At 38.5% G+C, this 16,383-nt stretch overlaps 1 protein-coding gene across 1 annotated transcript in view; it reads left to right on the top strand.

The window, feature by feature from the left end:
* The window catches only part of CFAP47 (cilia and flagella associated protein 47), a 649,074-nt gene that overhangs the window by 38,534 nt on the left and 594,157 nt on the right, over window positions 1–16,383 (top strand). The window contains exons 10-16 of the mRNA XM_084621504.1: window positions 3,472–3,685; window positions 4,086–4,238; window positions 7,902–8,091; window positions 8,176–8,272; window positions 12,156–12,372; window positions 13,921–14,165; window positions 15,424–15,554. Of these exons, the coding sequence (XP_084477630.1) occupies window positions 3,472–3,685; window positions 4,086–4,238; window positions 7,902–8,091; window positions 8,176–8,272; window positions 12,156–12,372; window positions 13,921–14,165; window positions 15,424–15,554 (1,247 nt within the window). The remainder of the gene's footprint in view (window positions 1–3,471; window positions 3,686–4,085; window positions 4,239–7,901; window positions 8,092–8,175; window positions 8,273–12,155; window positions 12,373–13,920; window positions 14,166–15,423; window positions 15,555–16,383) is intronic.

Genomic DNA, 16,383 nt, shown 5'->3' with positions numbered 1-16,383 from the left:
CATTTTCTGGTGGTTGTGCACTTGCACAGTGCTGCTGTGTTTGGATTCCAAACAGTGACATGGACCATGTAGAATAAGTTAGGAGGGACAATATATACCACAGGTGTTAATGTTTTTTGAGGCTACTATAACCCCATGATTTCACCATCACACCTGGCTCTTTGATCTTTTCCCATATCACTGTCCTCCAGCTACCACAGTCCTATGAATCTATGATATCCATAGCATAAATGATATTCCAGAGCATAAAGCAACTCCCTCATATTCCCAGTTAGGTTATTTGTCCTTGTTTCTGATATCTTACAAGAGATCCTATGCAACAGTGTTGATTTGGCCAAGACTTTTGGTTTCAGAAACCCAGTTCTTGGCTAGTATCCAAGATGCTGTGACACCTAAATCCTGAAGTTTTGCTACAGGGCTTGTCTTCGGTATGTGGCTGAATCGGTGCCGCTGCCATAGATGCAGCGGCATCAGTTTAGTGGGTTTGGTGAAGACGCGCTCAGTTGATGGGAGAGTGCTCTCCTGTCGACTTCAGTACTCCACCTCAACGAGAGGCAGAAGCTATGTTGACAAGAGCGCATCTCCCGTTGACATAGCGCAGTGTAGACTCAGCTTTAAGTTGATGTAAGTTACATCGATTTAAGTAATGTAATTTACATAACTTGACTTGCGTAACTTAGATTGATTTACAACGTTAGTGTTGACAAAACCACAATGTTGACTTCCAGTTTCTATTCAGAATTTTGAGTTTTGTCTACCAAGTATTCCTCTACTTCACATCTTTTTCTTGGTGTTGCTGCTGGTCTCTGTGTATGAATGGTCAAGGAGAGGAAGGGAACTGAGTGCTCAGTAGCTGCCTCCTGCCCATTTGAAGAAACAGCTCACTGATGTAAGAGAGGAAGGCAACCTCCCTTCTCCCCAAACCTTCCAAGACATGGTGGGAAGGTGAAGACAGAGAATCAATTGATGGGCGATTAAGAGTTGTATCTCAGGGGTAAAATGAAGTGCTGCCCCCAGGCATGCTGTACTTCGACACATCAGCATGGGGGAAGAGGCTCTGATCCTCCCCTTCAGCCCACAAGGAAGTGCAGGGCAGTCTGGAGATAAGGAGAGGTCATAGGGCAGAGGTAATCAATTAATTATTTTTTGGCAAGGTCCAAAATTTTTGGTCAAGGTACAATCAAGGTCCAGATGCCAGACAAATACAAAAATATTAACAATAATGACGATAAATAAATAATTTTTTTTTGCAGTCTGTTCAAAAGCACCTGGCAGTTTGAATTTGGCCCACAGTCTGCCTATTGACTACCCCAGTCATAGGATCTCATGGGGCCTCTTTTAGTTCAGATAGGCATCAGAACTTTAGATATTTATCTGAAGCCCAAACCTGTTGCAGTTCTCCCATCTCTAACTTTTAGGTATTTTTTTTAAACAATATTTCAATAGGTGGAATAATGTGGAATATTAGTTTTGATTAACTGATAATTAGAATTGGTATTCAAGATATCCAAAACCTCACCCTGATGATCAGTCCCCTGGTGGCAGGCAACCTGATTGCCCTAGATTGTAGTTTTTATATAGGAGAGTCATTGGAGAAGTTTTTCAGATGTTTACAACCGTTTCCAATACATCTCTTCTGAACTCTATAGGCTAATTTTCAAGCACCTCCTATTTAACCTAATGGCTTCTCCCTGTCTCTCCCTTTCCCTTGATGACCATCCACCATTCTAAATGCTGTCTTCTTGCTCCCAACTTACTGACTTCTATGCAGTTTCTGAATGCAGGGTGGATTAGGATATTAATGAGATATGTCTTGGTGGTTCCACAATGTCTCAGAGCAGAGAAGAAGAGGGATGTGTGTGAGATAACTGTAACTCCCACTGTGAGCTGCTTCTTCACCTGGCCAAATGAAGCACTGGCCACAGTGAGAGTATGAAGCTGGTTAGGTAGATGGAAGTGCTGATGGCTTAAAAGGGTCTGTCAGCTGGCCAGAGCCCAGAGTAACTTTTTTTAAGGCATTTTAGGCAGGAGTGGGTTAATGGTTAGATAGGTAAATCCAGCGTGCTTGTGGTTTGGAAGAATTGTTTTGTTCTGTGGGACATTCCAATAATTATTTTAAAGCCAATACACTTTATTGATTATTATGTTCTAAATTTACGTAAATTGAAAGGTGACAGATAATGAAAGAAAACACATGGGCTACAGATGTCTGTTTAAATAGTTATTCATTTTAGACGTGATTTGATGGTTGAAATGTATTTTATGTATGTGTAAAGACATCCATTTCTTTCATGTCCAGGGAACTTGCTTTGCTGCTCCTTTTAGCTCCTGTTTCTTACTACCTTCCCCAACCCTCAGGTTTCTGGTCAGTCATATAGCATAAGGACAGGACTTGTGGAAAAACATTTCCATTTGGTCGCCCAGGAAGTACTGCAATATGAGACTGGGTCAATTTGAAAGTCATCTGACAAGTTAGAATGGGAGGCCGCCTAATAAGAAGCCTACCTTCTCAACAGAGACCTTTCTTTGGGCAGGGGAATCTCCAGTAGGGTGACAAAGTTGGGATGGGGGAAAACATGTTCCTGTCTTCACTCCCTGTTTGTGCCTATGAATGCTGTTAGGAAATGGTTATATTCGGACAAACTATTTTAACTGGATTAATTTTATACATGATAAACTTGTGCATAACCTACATTAATAGAACTTTAAAAAATATTTATCCGTTTTGGATTTAACTGCCTGGCTCTGTTTCTCTAATTTAAAAAATATAGGAAAGCAGACCATGTGTATTAGTAATACATGCATTTCAAACTATATACTAGTAAAATAGAGAGAAACTGGAATATATCAATTGTAGAGTCTGATTCTCTTCTCTTACACTAGCTCAAAATATACTTTGTTGTTTGTATTATGGAAGCACCTAGAGGTCCCATCTGACATCAGAGCTACATTTTGCTTTTTGTTGCTCGTACATAGTAAGAGACAATCATACAAGAGTGATAAAACATGAGAAAGAGGAAGTATTAGGAATTAAGTACTATGAGGAATTGATACAAAGAGATTCAGGCCCCAATTCAGCAACACATTTTAAGCACATGTGTAGTCCCACCGATTTTAATGAGGCTATTCAAGTGCTTAAGTTTAAGTGGTTTGCTGAATCAAGGCCTAGATGACTTGCTCAGGATCACGCAAGAAAGTTTGTGCCAGGAGCAGGAATTGAACAGATGTCTGATGAGTCTTTACCACAACACCATCATTTCTTCTTGTGAATGAAGATAATGTAAATACACTACAAATACAAAATACAAAAAAAACTGGTGTTAGAAAAGTCAGAACTCTAATTTTTAGATTGTGATTTCATTGTAATACCTTATGAAATATATATTTTTTCTGAATTGAGATATTCCTTTGTAACTCCCATTTGAAAATGGTAGTTTAATTGCATGTAACTTGTTTTATTTAAATCCTAAGGCATAACACCAATGATTACCAATGCAACTGGACAGTTGGTAGCTGATGAGATTGGGCGATTTATTGATTTTGCACCAGTAGCAATGCTTCAATCAGCTCAAACACAGATGCATATTCATCAGATAAATAGGGACTGTAAGAGTGATGCACTTATAGCCTTTCCTAATGATCGCTCAGCCAGCATTAGGCCCAGTGAACGACATAAAAAATACAGGTAATGTAGTATACAAATACTATAATATTTAAATGAGAAGCTAGGATGTAGTATTAACAGTTTATTACTTATTTCAAAAGTAGATCAAGATCAATCACTTATAATATTTGAGTATATTTTCAGACTGAATATTTTTATATATAGAAGTCTGTTTAGACTGAAGAATGTGTGTACTAGTAAATTTCTTCTGAGTTGCTTCTCAGGGAAAACTGCAGGTGTAACTACTAATTCTTGTACGTTTTATTGTCTTTGCAAAGTCAAATACTAATAATCACCTGTAACATAATGGGGGTTTGCAATAAATTATTTCTATAACAAAATCAGTAATATTTTTCAAGTCTAATAAAATCCTAAATCATTAATATATATAATGAAGCTACATTTCTCTCTAAATATTTAGGACTATTTTTACAAAAGCTGACCGATATCATTATGTGGATCCAGATTTTGCTTATACTGATTATGAAGAACTGGAAAAGCAAGCACACAAGGAATACTATGCAGATTTTATTCAAAGTTTAAGACAGCGTCGCTTACAAAAAGAAGTTTCTAGGTAAAATTTTATTTCTAAAATGAAGAAATACCTAAGGCATTGACACAATAAATACGTATTCATATTCAAATTAACTTCAGTGGTTCTACTCATGAACTTAAATGTAAGCCCATGCATAAGTGTTTGCAGTGCTGGGGATTTAGTTCTTAATGTATTCAAATTTTTTCCCCTAGTAATTATTTATACGCTTAGGGCTGCTTCACTGGACAAAACTCACGGACAGAGGCATAACAAGAGCCAGTGGCTGAAAGCTGAAGCTAGACAAATCCAGAGTAGAAATAAGGTGCATACTTTTAACAGTCAGGGTAATTTACCATTGGAACAACGGATTCTCTTTTACCTTGAAGTCTTTAAATCCAGATTGGATGGATTTCTAATAGATATGCACTAGCCTAACTGAAAGGTCTGGGCTTGATGCAGGAATCGTATGGTAAAATTCTATGACCTGTGTTTATGCAAGAGGTCAGACTAGATGATCATAACGGCCCTTCCAACATTAAAATCTACAAATCTATTAAATGACCTCACTAGAATTGGCTGTATTTGATCCCTAAATTATAGTTACCTGCAGGGAAATGAGGGAAGGCCAGAGTGGGCATTCCTGATATTTTTAAGGCTTTCCCACCCCTTCCCCTGCAAAAAAAAAAAAAAAAAAAAAGGGGGGGGGGCAGGGAGATTTTATTATTTATCTTTTTAAAGTCCTCTTTGGACTTCTAGATTTGCTTACGAAATCACAAAAATGTATGTGGACAAAATTGCAAGTATGGGTTTATTGCTTCATCTGTCTGTTTGTATCTGAATATTATAAATTTGTTAGAATAGCGTTGGGAAAGTCTTATATATCTTTATAGAGTAGCCTGATCAGACGTACTGTCATGATTTAAAAATGACCATTTATTTAAAAAAAAAATCTCAGATTTAACTGCTAGTTAAATCTTTAACCCCAGTTTTTTATAAGTTGAAAATAAGGTTTATAATGTGAAATAAGTCACCAAGTACTAGTGATTATTTTCTGTAAGAAATACTGTAGTTATTTATTTATTATGGGTGGCGGAGGTAGTGATGCCTTTTATTAAGGTTGCCTGACACTTTCCATTATAAGGCTCTGTTTTCACTAGCTTATAACTTTGCCAGATTTTACCCATTTGGATTGAACATTTTCATGCAACATGTCTGCTTCAGGCTATTTTATTTTATTAAAAATTTCAGCTAAAATGGATCATGTGCTCCGAAGAACAAGGATAGGGAAAAATAGGATGTTTCACACGTTAAAAAATTCTTAACTGTTTCATTGAGACACTCTTTCCATTTGTGCTTTGGAATAAGGGCTTGAAATTTGGCAGGAATATTGCCCTGTGTCAGTCTTTTGCCTCCCCATGAAAATTCTTTCAAATTTGGCCAGGGTTTAAGCCCCTGAAAAAAATCTCAGTTCACACATGTTCAGTAGAGACTTGCAGTTAAATTCTCTGAATATTCCATCTGGACTGGGTATGCTCCAGTTCTGGGCTGCATGGGATGAACAGGATTTTTCCCTGCAATTGCAACTGTAGTTGCTCATGCTAGCCACCAGGGGTTGCTGTGGCATCTATCAACTGAACTAAGAGCAGGGAGACTGTTTTTCCTTTGCTCTCATAGTTCCCTCTGCTGGCATCCAGGACCTGACTTGACTGCAGAGCAGTGAGGAGTTGGTGGATAGGACATAAGGAGAGGGTGTAGTAATTAGAGGACGGTGAGAAACCGTTGGGGCAGGTTGCAAGAGGAGAGGGAGACAGGAAGTGGTGAGAGGGCTGCAAGGGACGGAGGGACAGGAGATGCTGGGGGACAAGTGGATTAGGAGCAGAGAGCAGGATATGGAAGATAGTGTGGGGAGGATAGGCACAGAGTGGGATAGGAGCCAGGTAGGTGGGGATGGATGGAGGAACAGGGAAGGTATAGGAGGGATGGAATAGGAGCAGAGGGGGAGAGTGAGGCAGGAACTGCAGTGTGAGGGGTTTGCGTATGAGCAGAGGAGGAAGGAGTCAAGAACTAGGGTGTGATGTGATGGTGGGGTAGGAGGTGGGATATGGGGGTACATAGGAGAAGAGAGGGGTAGGAGCCAGGGTTTGTGTGGGGTGCATAGAAAAAGTGAGGGAGGGGGGTAGGATCCAGTAGGTGAATAGGAGCAGAGTGGGAAGTGAGCTATAACTGAGTGGTGAGCATACAGGAGTAGAGGGGGACACAGGCTTATGGTGGATTGGGTGGAAGGGTCTAGAACTACTAGGGTACACTCCCTTCTAGAACCTGGAAATGAACCTAGGAGTTTCTACGTTCTTTGTCAGCAAATAGATATGAAACTCACTGGCAAAGTGTGATGTGACCATTCCCTGTGATGGCTTGTCCACATAGAGGATAACAGCTTGCTATTGGTACCAGGTATTTGGTTAACACAGGTGAAAGAGGTCTGTGCTGTGAATCTAAAGGTTCAAACCCAATTTGGGGGCAGTATGTTTCCACATAATAGAATTTCTGGGTTTTTTTCAGTTAATTTCCTAAATTTTCTTTAGGAAACAATGTTAAAAAACAAACAAAACATCTATTAAAAAGATATTAATGTTACAAAGTCAATCAGTAAAAAGTTAAGAAATGCAGAAGTTTGCTTCTGCAACTGTCATTCAGTCCTCTTATGTGTAGACACTGTAATACAGTATTTATTTACATGATCACCTACAATTCTTAGTACAGGATTTCTGCCTCAGTCAACATTGTGTAATGGATGAGGCTGTTGTATGTAGAACCCCTGTCTCATTTGTTGCGGAAGTTTGAAGGTGTCTAGTGAATGAGTAGGGAATTGCAGAAAGAGAAAGGGTGGTCTGCTGGTTAAAGTTGAATGCTGCCCTGGAGAACTGGATTCATAGAATATCAGGGTTGGAAGGGACCTCAGGAGGTCAACTAGTCCAACCCCCTGCTCAAAGCAGGACAAATCCCCAATTTTTGCCCCAGATCCCTAAATGGCCCCCTCAAGGATTGAACTCACAACCCTGGGTTTAGCAGGCCAATGCTCAAACCACTGAGCTGTCTTATCCACGGTTCCTATGTGATGCTGGGAAAATCACTTAAGCCAAAATGTTCATGGTCATCAGTTGCGTTGAACATTTTCTGGATGTCTAACATAAGACACCTGTGGTCAGATTTGAAGAAGTTCTGAGTTCTTGTTACTGCAACTGAAGTTGATTAGAGCTGTGTTTTGAACATATGAAGTGCAGTAAAAATGCTAAATACTCTGGAAAAATTAGGCCCTAGGTGGCAGAATTAGTGGACGCTTCACCAGTTTGGCATTTCCTAACTTTTGAGTGCTTGACTTTGCAACCTTAACATTCTTAGATTTTGGATGTAATTTAACATTTATATTACAATAGTATGTAAAAGTTCGCAATCCAAGTTAGGCCCCATTGTTCTAGGCACTGTACAAACATATAGAAAATGTCAGTCTGTGACTCAAAGACACTACAGCAGGATTGCTCAAAGTATTTGACACAATTGAGGAATTTTTCTCTAGAGAAATATGCTAATCAAAATAACTACTTGAAATATTTTAAAATCTTAGTTAATTTTTTCATATGCATAACATGGAACATTTGTTAGGTTTCCAGAAACTTGGACTTTAACCTTTTTGTTTTTCTAAAGGAAATATAACAGTCTTAACAATCCTGTGAACATAGGCCTAAAACCAGCTTCAGGGCTCAGGTCACCAAAGATTACAATCACAGATTTACACAAGGAGAAACTGAAAGTAGAAACAACTCCTTTAAATGAGGACTGCCTGCTAAGTAGTCGAAAGCTGGCAGCAATTGAATCTAAATCCTTAACCAAAGAGGTAAGTTAGGCATATTTACATTAAATAAAAGAAAAACATAACACTAAGAATAATTGATAAAGCATTTGTTGTGGTTTTCCGCAGGTTTATGATGGGCTTAATGCTGTACCATCTTCTCCACAAGAGAAGGAAGATTGTAATATAACTTTGACACCAAAACAGCGTTATCAGATACTCATTGGTAAGATATCACCGAGGTTAGAACATTTCATTTGGCTGGCGTAAAAGTATTTATTAATAGTAATGTAATCTATACAGCTTAATTATTTGCCTTAAGTAGTATGTGCTTAATGAAAAGGTGGTTTTAATATGCATGCTAGTGCTTGGTCATCAGTCCTGCACCTCTGCAGACAGTATAGAGGTGCAGAACACTTAGATTTAGAAGAACTGGTGTATATCTCCCTTTGCAAACTAGCTAAAGTAAGTATACCACAGGTGTGATGGATATAGGTCACAGGATCAGGGCTGCTCATTCTCTAAAGCCCTGATGTTGCATACTATGTGGAGAAGCATTAATTTCAATAGGAGTACCCTGTCTATGGTTTTCTTCAAAGGAGAGGATTCTGGGAGGGCAACATAGTGCTATCAGAATGGAGAAGGATGGTGTCTTAAAAACTATTTTTAGACCAAATTTCAGTATGGTGTGGTGTGACAAGGAAGAACCCGTGTTTGGAAACCTGAATGGAACACCTCTACTAACGAGACTTGGTACCATAAATATTTCTCTGATTGCATTGTAAATATGTACAGGACATAAAATGTAGTTTTCCTCAAAACTAATAATACAGCCTCATAGATATTTTTTGTTGTTTTTTTTTTAAATAAAAAAACATCGTTTGAGCTTGGAACAACTCAAACGGTGTCTGCATATTTATGTGCAAAGGGGAAGGTAATCTTTGGTTATGCAAACTTCCTTTGTGACTGCTTGACTTTCACTCTCCGCACCTGCAGGCCCTTGGGTTTTATTGTTGTTGAACATGGCAGAACACACGGTTTTTGGAAAATTCAGGACTGGGAGTATGTTGGGGTTACCTATCAAGTAGTAATCCAGACTGGTGGAAGCCAGAGTGGTGCTGTGGGGCTGTAGATAGGCTGCTGGAGTCAGAGCTGCTGAACTCTGTCTGTCTAGCACACCGGCACTCAGGATGTGACCTGCATGCTTGTAGGCTGGTTGTGAACATCCCAAGTTGGAAGCTCCTACAGCAAAGCATTGTGAAGCACCCAAGGTTACAGGGCAAGTGGTGATACAACACCTTACTTTTCTGGATTGCAACCACGAACGCTGTCACACTTGCATCTTAATGCAACCAAATGCAAGATCATACCTCTGGGTACAAAGAACAGAGGCCATACTTGTAGGTGTCGGGGATTGTATCCTCAAAAGCAGTGACTCTGAAAAAGATTTAGGAGTCATGGTGGATAACTAATTGAACAAGAGCTCCCAGTGAAAAGTGGAGCCTAAAAGGGCTAATGTGATTCTTGGATGTATAGGCAACAATATCAAGTAGGAGTCAGGAGATAGTATCATCTTAGCATTCAGCATTGGTGAAACACTTACTGTGTCCATTCCATTTCTGGACCAGTGTCCACACTTTTAAAAGGATGTTGAAAAATTGGGTGAGGTTCAGAAAGGTGCAACAAGTTAAGAAGCTAAATCTATTTAGTTTATCAAAGAGATGGTGTCAAGGTTCCTTCCCCACTCTGAACTCTAGGGTACAGATGTGGGGACCTGCATGAAAGACCCCCTAAGCTTATTCTTACCAGCTTAGGTTAAAAGCTGCCAGCACCAAAGTGTTACACAAAGAACAGGGAAAGAGCCCACTTGGAAACGTCTTTTCCCCCGAAATCCCCCCAAGCCCTACACTCCCTTTCCTGGGGAAGGCTTGATTAAAAATCCTCACCAATTTGCATAGGTGAACACAGACCCTTGGATCTTAAGAACAATGAAAAAGCATTCAGATTCTTAGAAGAAGAATTTTAATAGAAGAAAAAGTAAAAGAATCACCTCTGCAAAAGCAGGATGGTAAATACCTTACAGGGTAATCAGATTCAAAACATAGAGAATCCCTCTAGGCAAAACCTTAAGTTACCAAAAGACACAAAAACAGGAATATACATTCCATTCAACACAACTTATTTTATCAGCCATTTAAACAAAACAGAATCTGACGCATATCTAACTAGATTGCTTACTAACTCTTTTTACAGGAGTTCTGACCTGTATTCCTGCTCTGGTCCCGGCAAAAGCATCACACAGACAGACAGACCCTTTGTCCCCCCCCACCCCAGCTTTGAAAGTATCTTGTCTCCTCATTGGTCATTTTGGTCAGGTGCCAGGGAGGTTATCTTAGCTTCTTAACCCTTTACAGGTAAAAGAACTTTGCCTCTGACCAGGAGGGATTTTATAGCAGAAGGTTAGCCAACTCTTACTTTTGCATAAAGTGCCATTGAATCAATAATTATGTATGCAGAAAGGTGGTTACCCTTCCCTTTATATTTATGACAGATGGTTAAGAGATGAGTTGATCACAGTATATTAATAGCTACATGGAGAGAAGAGATTTGGTACTAGAGGGCTCTTTAACCTAGCAGATAAAGGCAAAATAAGGTCTAGTGGCTGAAATTTGGCACGCATTTTTAACAGCAAAGATAATTAACCATTGGAAAAACTTATCAAGTGATATGATGGATTCTCCATCACTTGAAGTCTTTAAATCAAGATTGATGTGTTTCTAAAATATATGCTCTAGTTCAATCCAAAGTTATTGGGCTTGACCTAGTAATTACTGGGTGACATTCTGTGACCTGTGTTATGCAAGAGGTCGGATTAGGGGATTATTATGGCCCCTTTTAAAAAAACCTATGACTTGAGACTTAATAGGAAGGCTGGGAAGTGGGATGTAATCTGGAGATATTACATATATGTATAAGGTATGGAACTGAAAATAGTTAGGCCGTTGGTGGTCCTAGGGAGAGATGGAATTGGTTTAAACAGGTTGTTGTATCTGTAAGGATATGCAAGATCCCAGGTGTTTGAGTTTGAGAGGGAAGCAGTTACTCACAGATGTATAAAGTATTGTTAGTATATGAAGTGCAAAGTGAGTGCATGTAAAATTAAAGCTGAAAAATACAGCTGAAAACTTTGTTTGCATCATTTTTTTTCACTCAATATTTTAAATTAATTTATTACCTAACAGCTTTTCTGTAAATATTCACAGATAAGGTGATGAAACCATTCAACTGTTTTAAGTACTGGAAAGTAAAAAGCACACATTGCCTTTGAGCATAGTTCATAAATGTGATCACACTCATGCATGTGAATGCTAAGAAATCCAAATCATTAGTAACACTACCTCACACTGTATCAAATGATTGGTTTCATTAGGGAGTTGTGCCTAAAAGCCATGGCCCAATATTACCCTCCATTTCTGTAGTTTTGGACTGAGAAGTAACAAGTTGCATAAGTGGAGAAATAAACTCTTTTTGCTAATGCATTTGTTCTGTCATCATTAATTAAGATGAGTAAATGAACAAAGAGACTTCTTGAAATGTGATTTGAAAAGTGTACATTATCCATTTCATAAGGAGTCTGGATCAATATCTTGCCTAAAAAGCTGTGGTTCCTCAGGTATCATTTCTTAAAAAGATCATTGATATGTAGAAACTATTATTACATTTTTCATTGACTGTTATAATACATGTTTAATGCACACAATTACATTTTAATAAATTATCATTAGTGGTGCCTTCAGGCACAATAATCATATTTTACATTTACCTTTACTTCTTGCAGTATTTATCTTACTGTTGTAGAGAGGTGGAATTAAGATGTCAAGTGTAGAACAGAATTTTGAACCACACCGCTGCCTGCATCCAGGGTGGATGGTATTTGAATCCTAGGTTTTGGTTTGAATCTGTCTCTACTATGGTGGTTTTATTTATTTTTCACCCTTGTGTAACTTGATGAACCAAAATGTAGGATAGTGATATAGATTAAATAGAACTAAACTACAAATTTTGATTATGCTTCCTTAGTGTTTTTGTTAACTTCATATATATTCTAGGTCCATCCACCATAGACTTTGGTGAAGTTTGTGTGCACTCTTCATCTACGAGAAAAATGCATATCATCAATAATCTGCCTGTGCACATCTGGATACAAGTAGAAATTGAAAGTGAAGCTCTACAGCAGACTAGTCCATTGTCCCATGTGTTGCCACCTCTTTCGAAGACTTGCATTCCAGTAGTATTTCAGACTAATACCTTGGGGAAATTTCAGAAGTAAGGCTATTTATTTGCCTCTTGATTTAGGTATTAACCTAGGTGGCAAAGGAAATATACACATTTTTCACATAGATAGTTTAAACTAAATATTATTATAACGGAAGTGCTGATGTTTTGCATGTTATGAGTTGTCGATAAGTAAACACAAAGCCTAATTTTACACTTAAATCTTTTGCCACTGTAATTATGTTAATTAGGGATGAGATTTTTTTTACTGGCAAAAGTGTAGACACAGTTATACTGGCAAAAAAGTGCTTTTGCCATTATAGCTTATTTCATTTGGGAATGTTGCCAGTATAAGCTGTCTACACTAGGAGGGATTGCTGATATAGCTGTACTGAAAACCTTTTCTAGGGTAGGCGATATCACAAAATGAAACTCTAACAATACCCATACAGTTGCTGAGGAGGTTGAGTCAAATATACATGTGCACGTACAGAAGGAAGATAGAAACACAGGCCATCCTTTGAGGCAGTGTTGTTGTAGGTGAGCAGTTTTGGGGTAAAAGATTTCCAATGTTAAAAACCCAGGGCAAAGGTAGGAACAGTAAATAGTGGGTGAAATACTGGCTGCATTGACTTCGGTGGATCCAGATTTTTCCTCGGTGTGTTTTGTTGAGCTGTGAGATTCCAAGAGAGTCAGAGATACAGAGGTTCAAGACAAATGCTTCTTGGTGAAAAAGCAGTGATGCTTTAGCTGAGGTTTCTGCAAGAGGGCACTGTCTGTGTGCAGTTAGTAACCACCTCTGTTTAGGGAAACAGAAAGTCTTGTGTACATTTTGTAAATTAACCAATTACAGTAGAATCTTAGAGTACGAACACCAGAATTACAAACTGACCAGTCAACCACATACCTCAATTGGAACTGGAAGTATGCAGTTAGGCAGCAGCAGAAACACTAAGAAAAGCAAATACAGGACAGTGCTGTGTTAAATGTAAACTACTTAAAAAACAAAGGGAAAGTTTTAAAAAAAAGATTTGACGAGGAAAGGAAACTGTTCCTGTGCTTGTTTCATTTAAATTAAGGTGGTTAAAAGCAGTGTTTTTCTTCTGCATAGTAAAGTTTCAAACTGTATTAAGTCCGGGTTCAGTTGTAAACTTTTGAAAGAACAACCGTAACGTTTTGTTCAGAGCTATGAACAACCTCCATTTCCGCGGTGTTTGTCACTCTGAGGTTCTACTGTACCCTAAGAAAATAACCTGAGTCTGGGTCACAGGTTTCTTCTCTAACACGAAGTTGACCTGCAAGGCCCTAGTATCTGATAACACTCAGCAAAGAAGTGACCATATATTTGACCATTAAATTGTAATGAATCAAAGCTATAGAAGCGCATTTTTGTTAATGTTATGGTCCCTAGTATACTCTAAAGAGGAAAACAATTACAAGTAGTAGCAAATTTTTATAATCCTTTTAACTGAGTATGCCTAACGTGTACAATATTTTCATTGGGTATTTTGCTCCCAATGACTATATTTAATGTAACTATATTGCTGAATATTTTACTATATATAAAATTTATTGGCTCATATGTTTTCTATATTACAGATCTTTCACTTACACAATAAACAACAAACATACTGGGCATGTGCTGGTAGTTGCAAAAGCAGTCTCCGTTGCCCTTGAGCTGTCTGCAAGGGAGCTGATTCTAAATCCAACTCCTGGTTTCCTTGCGGAAACAAGCTTTAGAGCAACAGTCAGATTATGCAATCGCAGAAACTGTCTTGCTGAATTCAACTGGAAACCTATAGTCACAGATAAAGGAATAGCATTTTCTATACGGCCAGCCAAAGGTATAGTATGTTTTTAAAGCTGTTTTAAGCAACATGCAAACAATAAAATGTGGTGTGTCTGCATTTATCTTAAAGATGGCTAACATCAAATGTAAAAGTTTATTTGACACAGTAAAATGTTATGTTTAAGGTTTGAATTAATACTACTGGAAGTCAGAACTATGATCAGACCACAAAGACCATAAAAGCAAGTAAAATGCTGAATTTTGATGCCCAGACTAATTTGCTTGTATAAGCTCTGGAAGTGCACCACAGCCCCATCCTGCTGTTTCTGTGCCACAGTAAACTGCTCTTCACAGCAGCTCTGCTCTGAGCTCAAGAGTTTAAACTGCTGACCGCAAGAGTGGAATTAGGCAACTATTTAATAGTACACAGCAGTACTATGCAACCATTTAGGATAGGAAGTGATAAAGAAAATCATGTATATCAAAACTGCCAAGGAATTTAGGTAGACAGAATATAATACCACAAAATTTAAAATCTGGCCAAAACATGAAGGTTAGCCAACTCTTACTTTTGCATAAAGTGCCATTGAATCAATAATTATTAAATGTGTTTAGGACCTTAATTTTACATCTAATCTGAAAGATGAAATCTCCAATAGCAGAGTCCTCTTTAAAACGGTATTGGAGTTCAGTAATGAAAGGACCCAGTTTACACTCATTCAGACATTCAGATCCACTGACGCCCAGTTAGGCACCTAACTAACTCCAATTGATTTCCCAGTCAAAACAAGGAGAGTTAGGTGTGCTAAATACCTTTTGGCCTCCAACCAAATTAGCTGGTTTAGGATAACTGTTTTAAACACTGCTTAGCTCGACAGGGAACTTGGAATGCCTCAGCATCTGGGAAGTAAGGCAAAGAGATTTTTTTTTTTAATTTAAGGTGTGAATGAGTTCTGAGAGTGTTGAAATGTTGTTGTCTTTTTAATTAATACTCAGTTATTATCCACCAATCCAGGTTTGCCTGTACTTGCACTCATTTTTGTATTATTTAAGACTGAGTTAGTGCATGAATGTGATTCACATGCTCAAAGACTGATAAATTGTGGATACATTCTGTTGAAGTATATTGATAAACTGGGTTATGCAGTTGTTATAAGAATTTTGAAGCAAGGTTTAATTTAAACTAAGTATATGGCTCGGCACCTTTGTAAATCAGGCCAGACATTTCTAGTAATGTGAACTGGTCACATGAAGTAAACTTCAAAAATTTTCCAAAATTGTGAATATTTACATATTTATACACATTTATCTAGGTATTGTAGAAGCATACAAAGACCTGGAGTGTGAAGTGGTTTGGCATCCAGGTTTCTGCTCTCCAGAAACAGGAGAATTCAATCTGTGTGTACATCAGGGAAACACACTTGAGCTAAAATGCCTTGCAAAGGTAATATTTAACCCAAATGGTTTTGTACATTTTTGGTTTTTAATCAACATTTTCTTGATTTAAATTTTATTTTAACCTCACATGTTCTATATCTTATACATTGATCAAAATAGTAGAAATTCTGTGACTCATTCTTCCACAGCACAGACCAGGGTTCCTGCTCCTCCCTGGTTCTGAAACCTAATCACATTTCCAATTTTCTCGAAACCTAGTTCTGGGAAAGGAAAGGAAATGTCTATTGTAGCTAAATACATCAGATCGTGTATCTGGGAGGTTTACAGAACTGCTAGTAATCCTTGCTGAATTAGAACTGGCGGCTGCTCCAGAAGGACAGTCTCTGCTTCCTGGGTCAATAAAGGGTCTATGAAAATTGTAATTCAGATGAAATCTGCGCTGCTGAGTGAATTTTTAGAGGTGGTTTGATGCTGCCTTCACCAGTAGAGCTCTTAGATTCATGCTCAAATGAGGAATTTTTTCTTTAAGAATGATGGCCAATAAGACACGTCCTCCTATTACATTTCCCACAGGCTCCCTTTTTCTTAGTCAGCTTGGAATGTCTTATTCCTGCCACTGTTTGGGTGGATGAATTGGTACAGCTTGTTATAACATGGTCTGTGCTGTGGCATACTGAGGCCTAGAAAAACAATTCTTATCCCACTCAGCTGCTGATTTCTTCTAAGGGTATATCTACACAGCAACTGATACCTGCAGTTGCCTGTGCCAGCCAACTCGGGCTTGCAGAATTCAGGCTGCGGGGGTGTTTCATTGCTGTGTAGGTGTCTGGGCTCAGGCTGGAGCCCGGGCTCCAGGACCCTGCGAGGTGAGAGAG

Source organism: Lepidochelys olivacea (assembly GCF_965140295.1).
Source record: "Lepidochelys olivacea isolate rLepOli2 genome assembly, chromosome: 1".
Taxonomy (NCBI): domain Eukaryota; kingdom Metazoa; phylum Chordata; order Testudines; family Cheloniidae; genus Lepidochelys; species Lepidochelys olivacea.
This window is presented reverse-complemented; position numbering and strand designations above follow the sequence as displayed.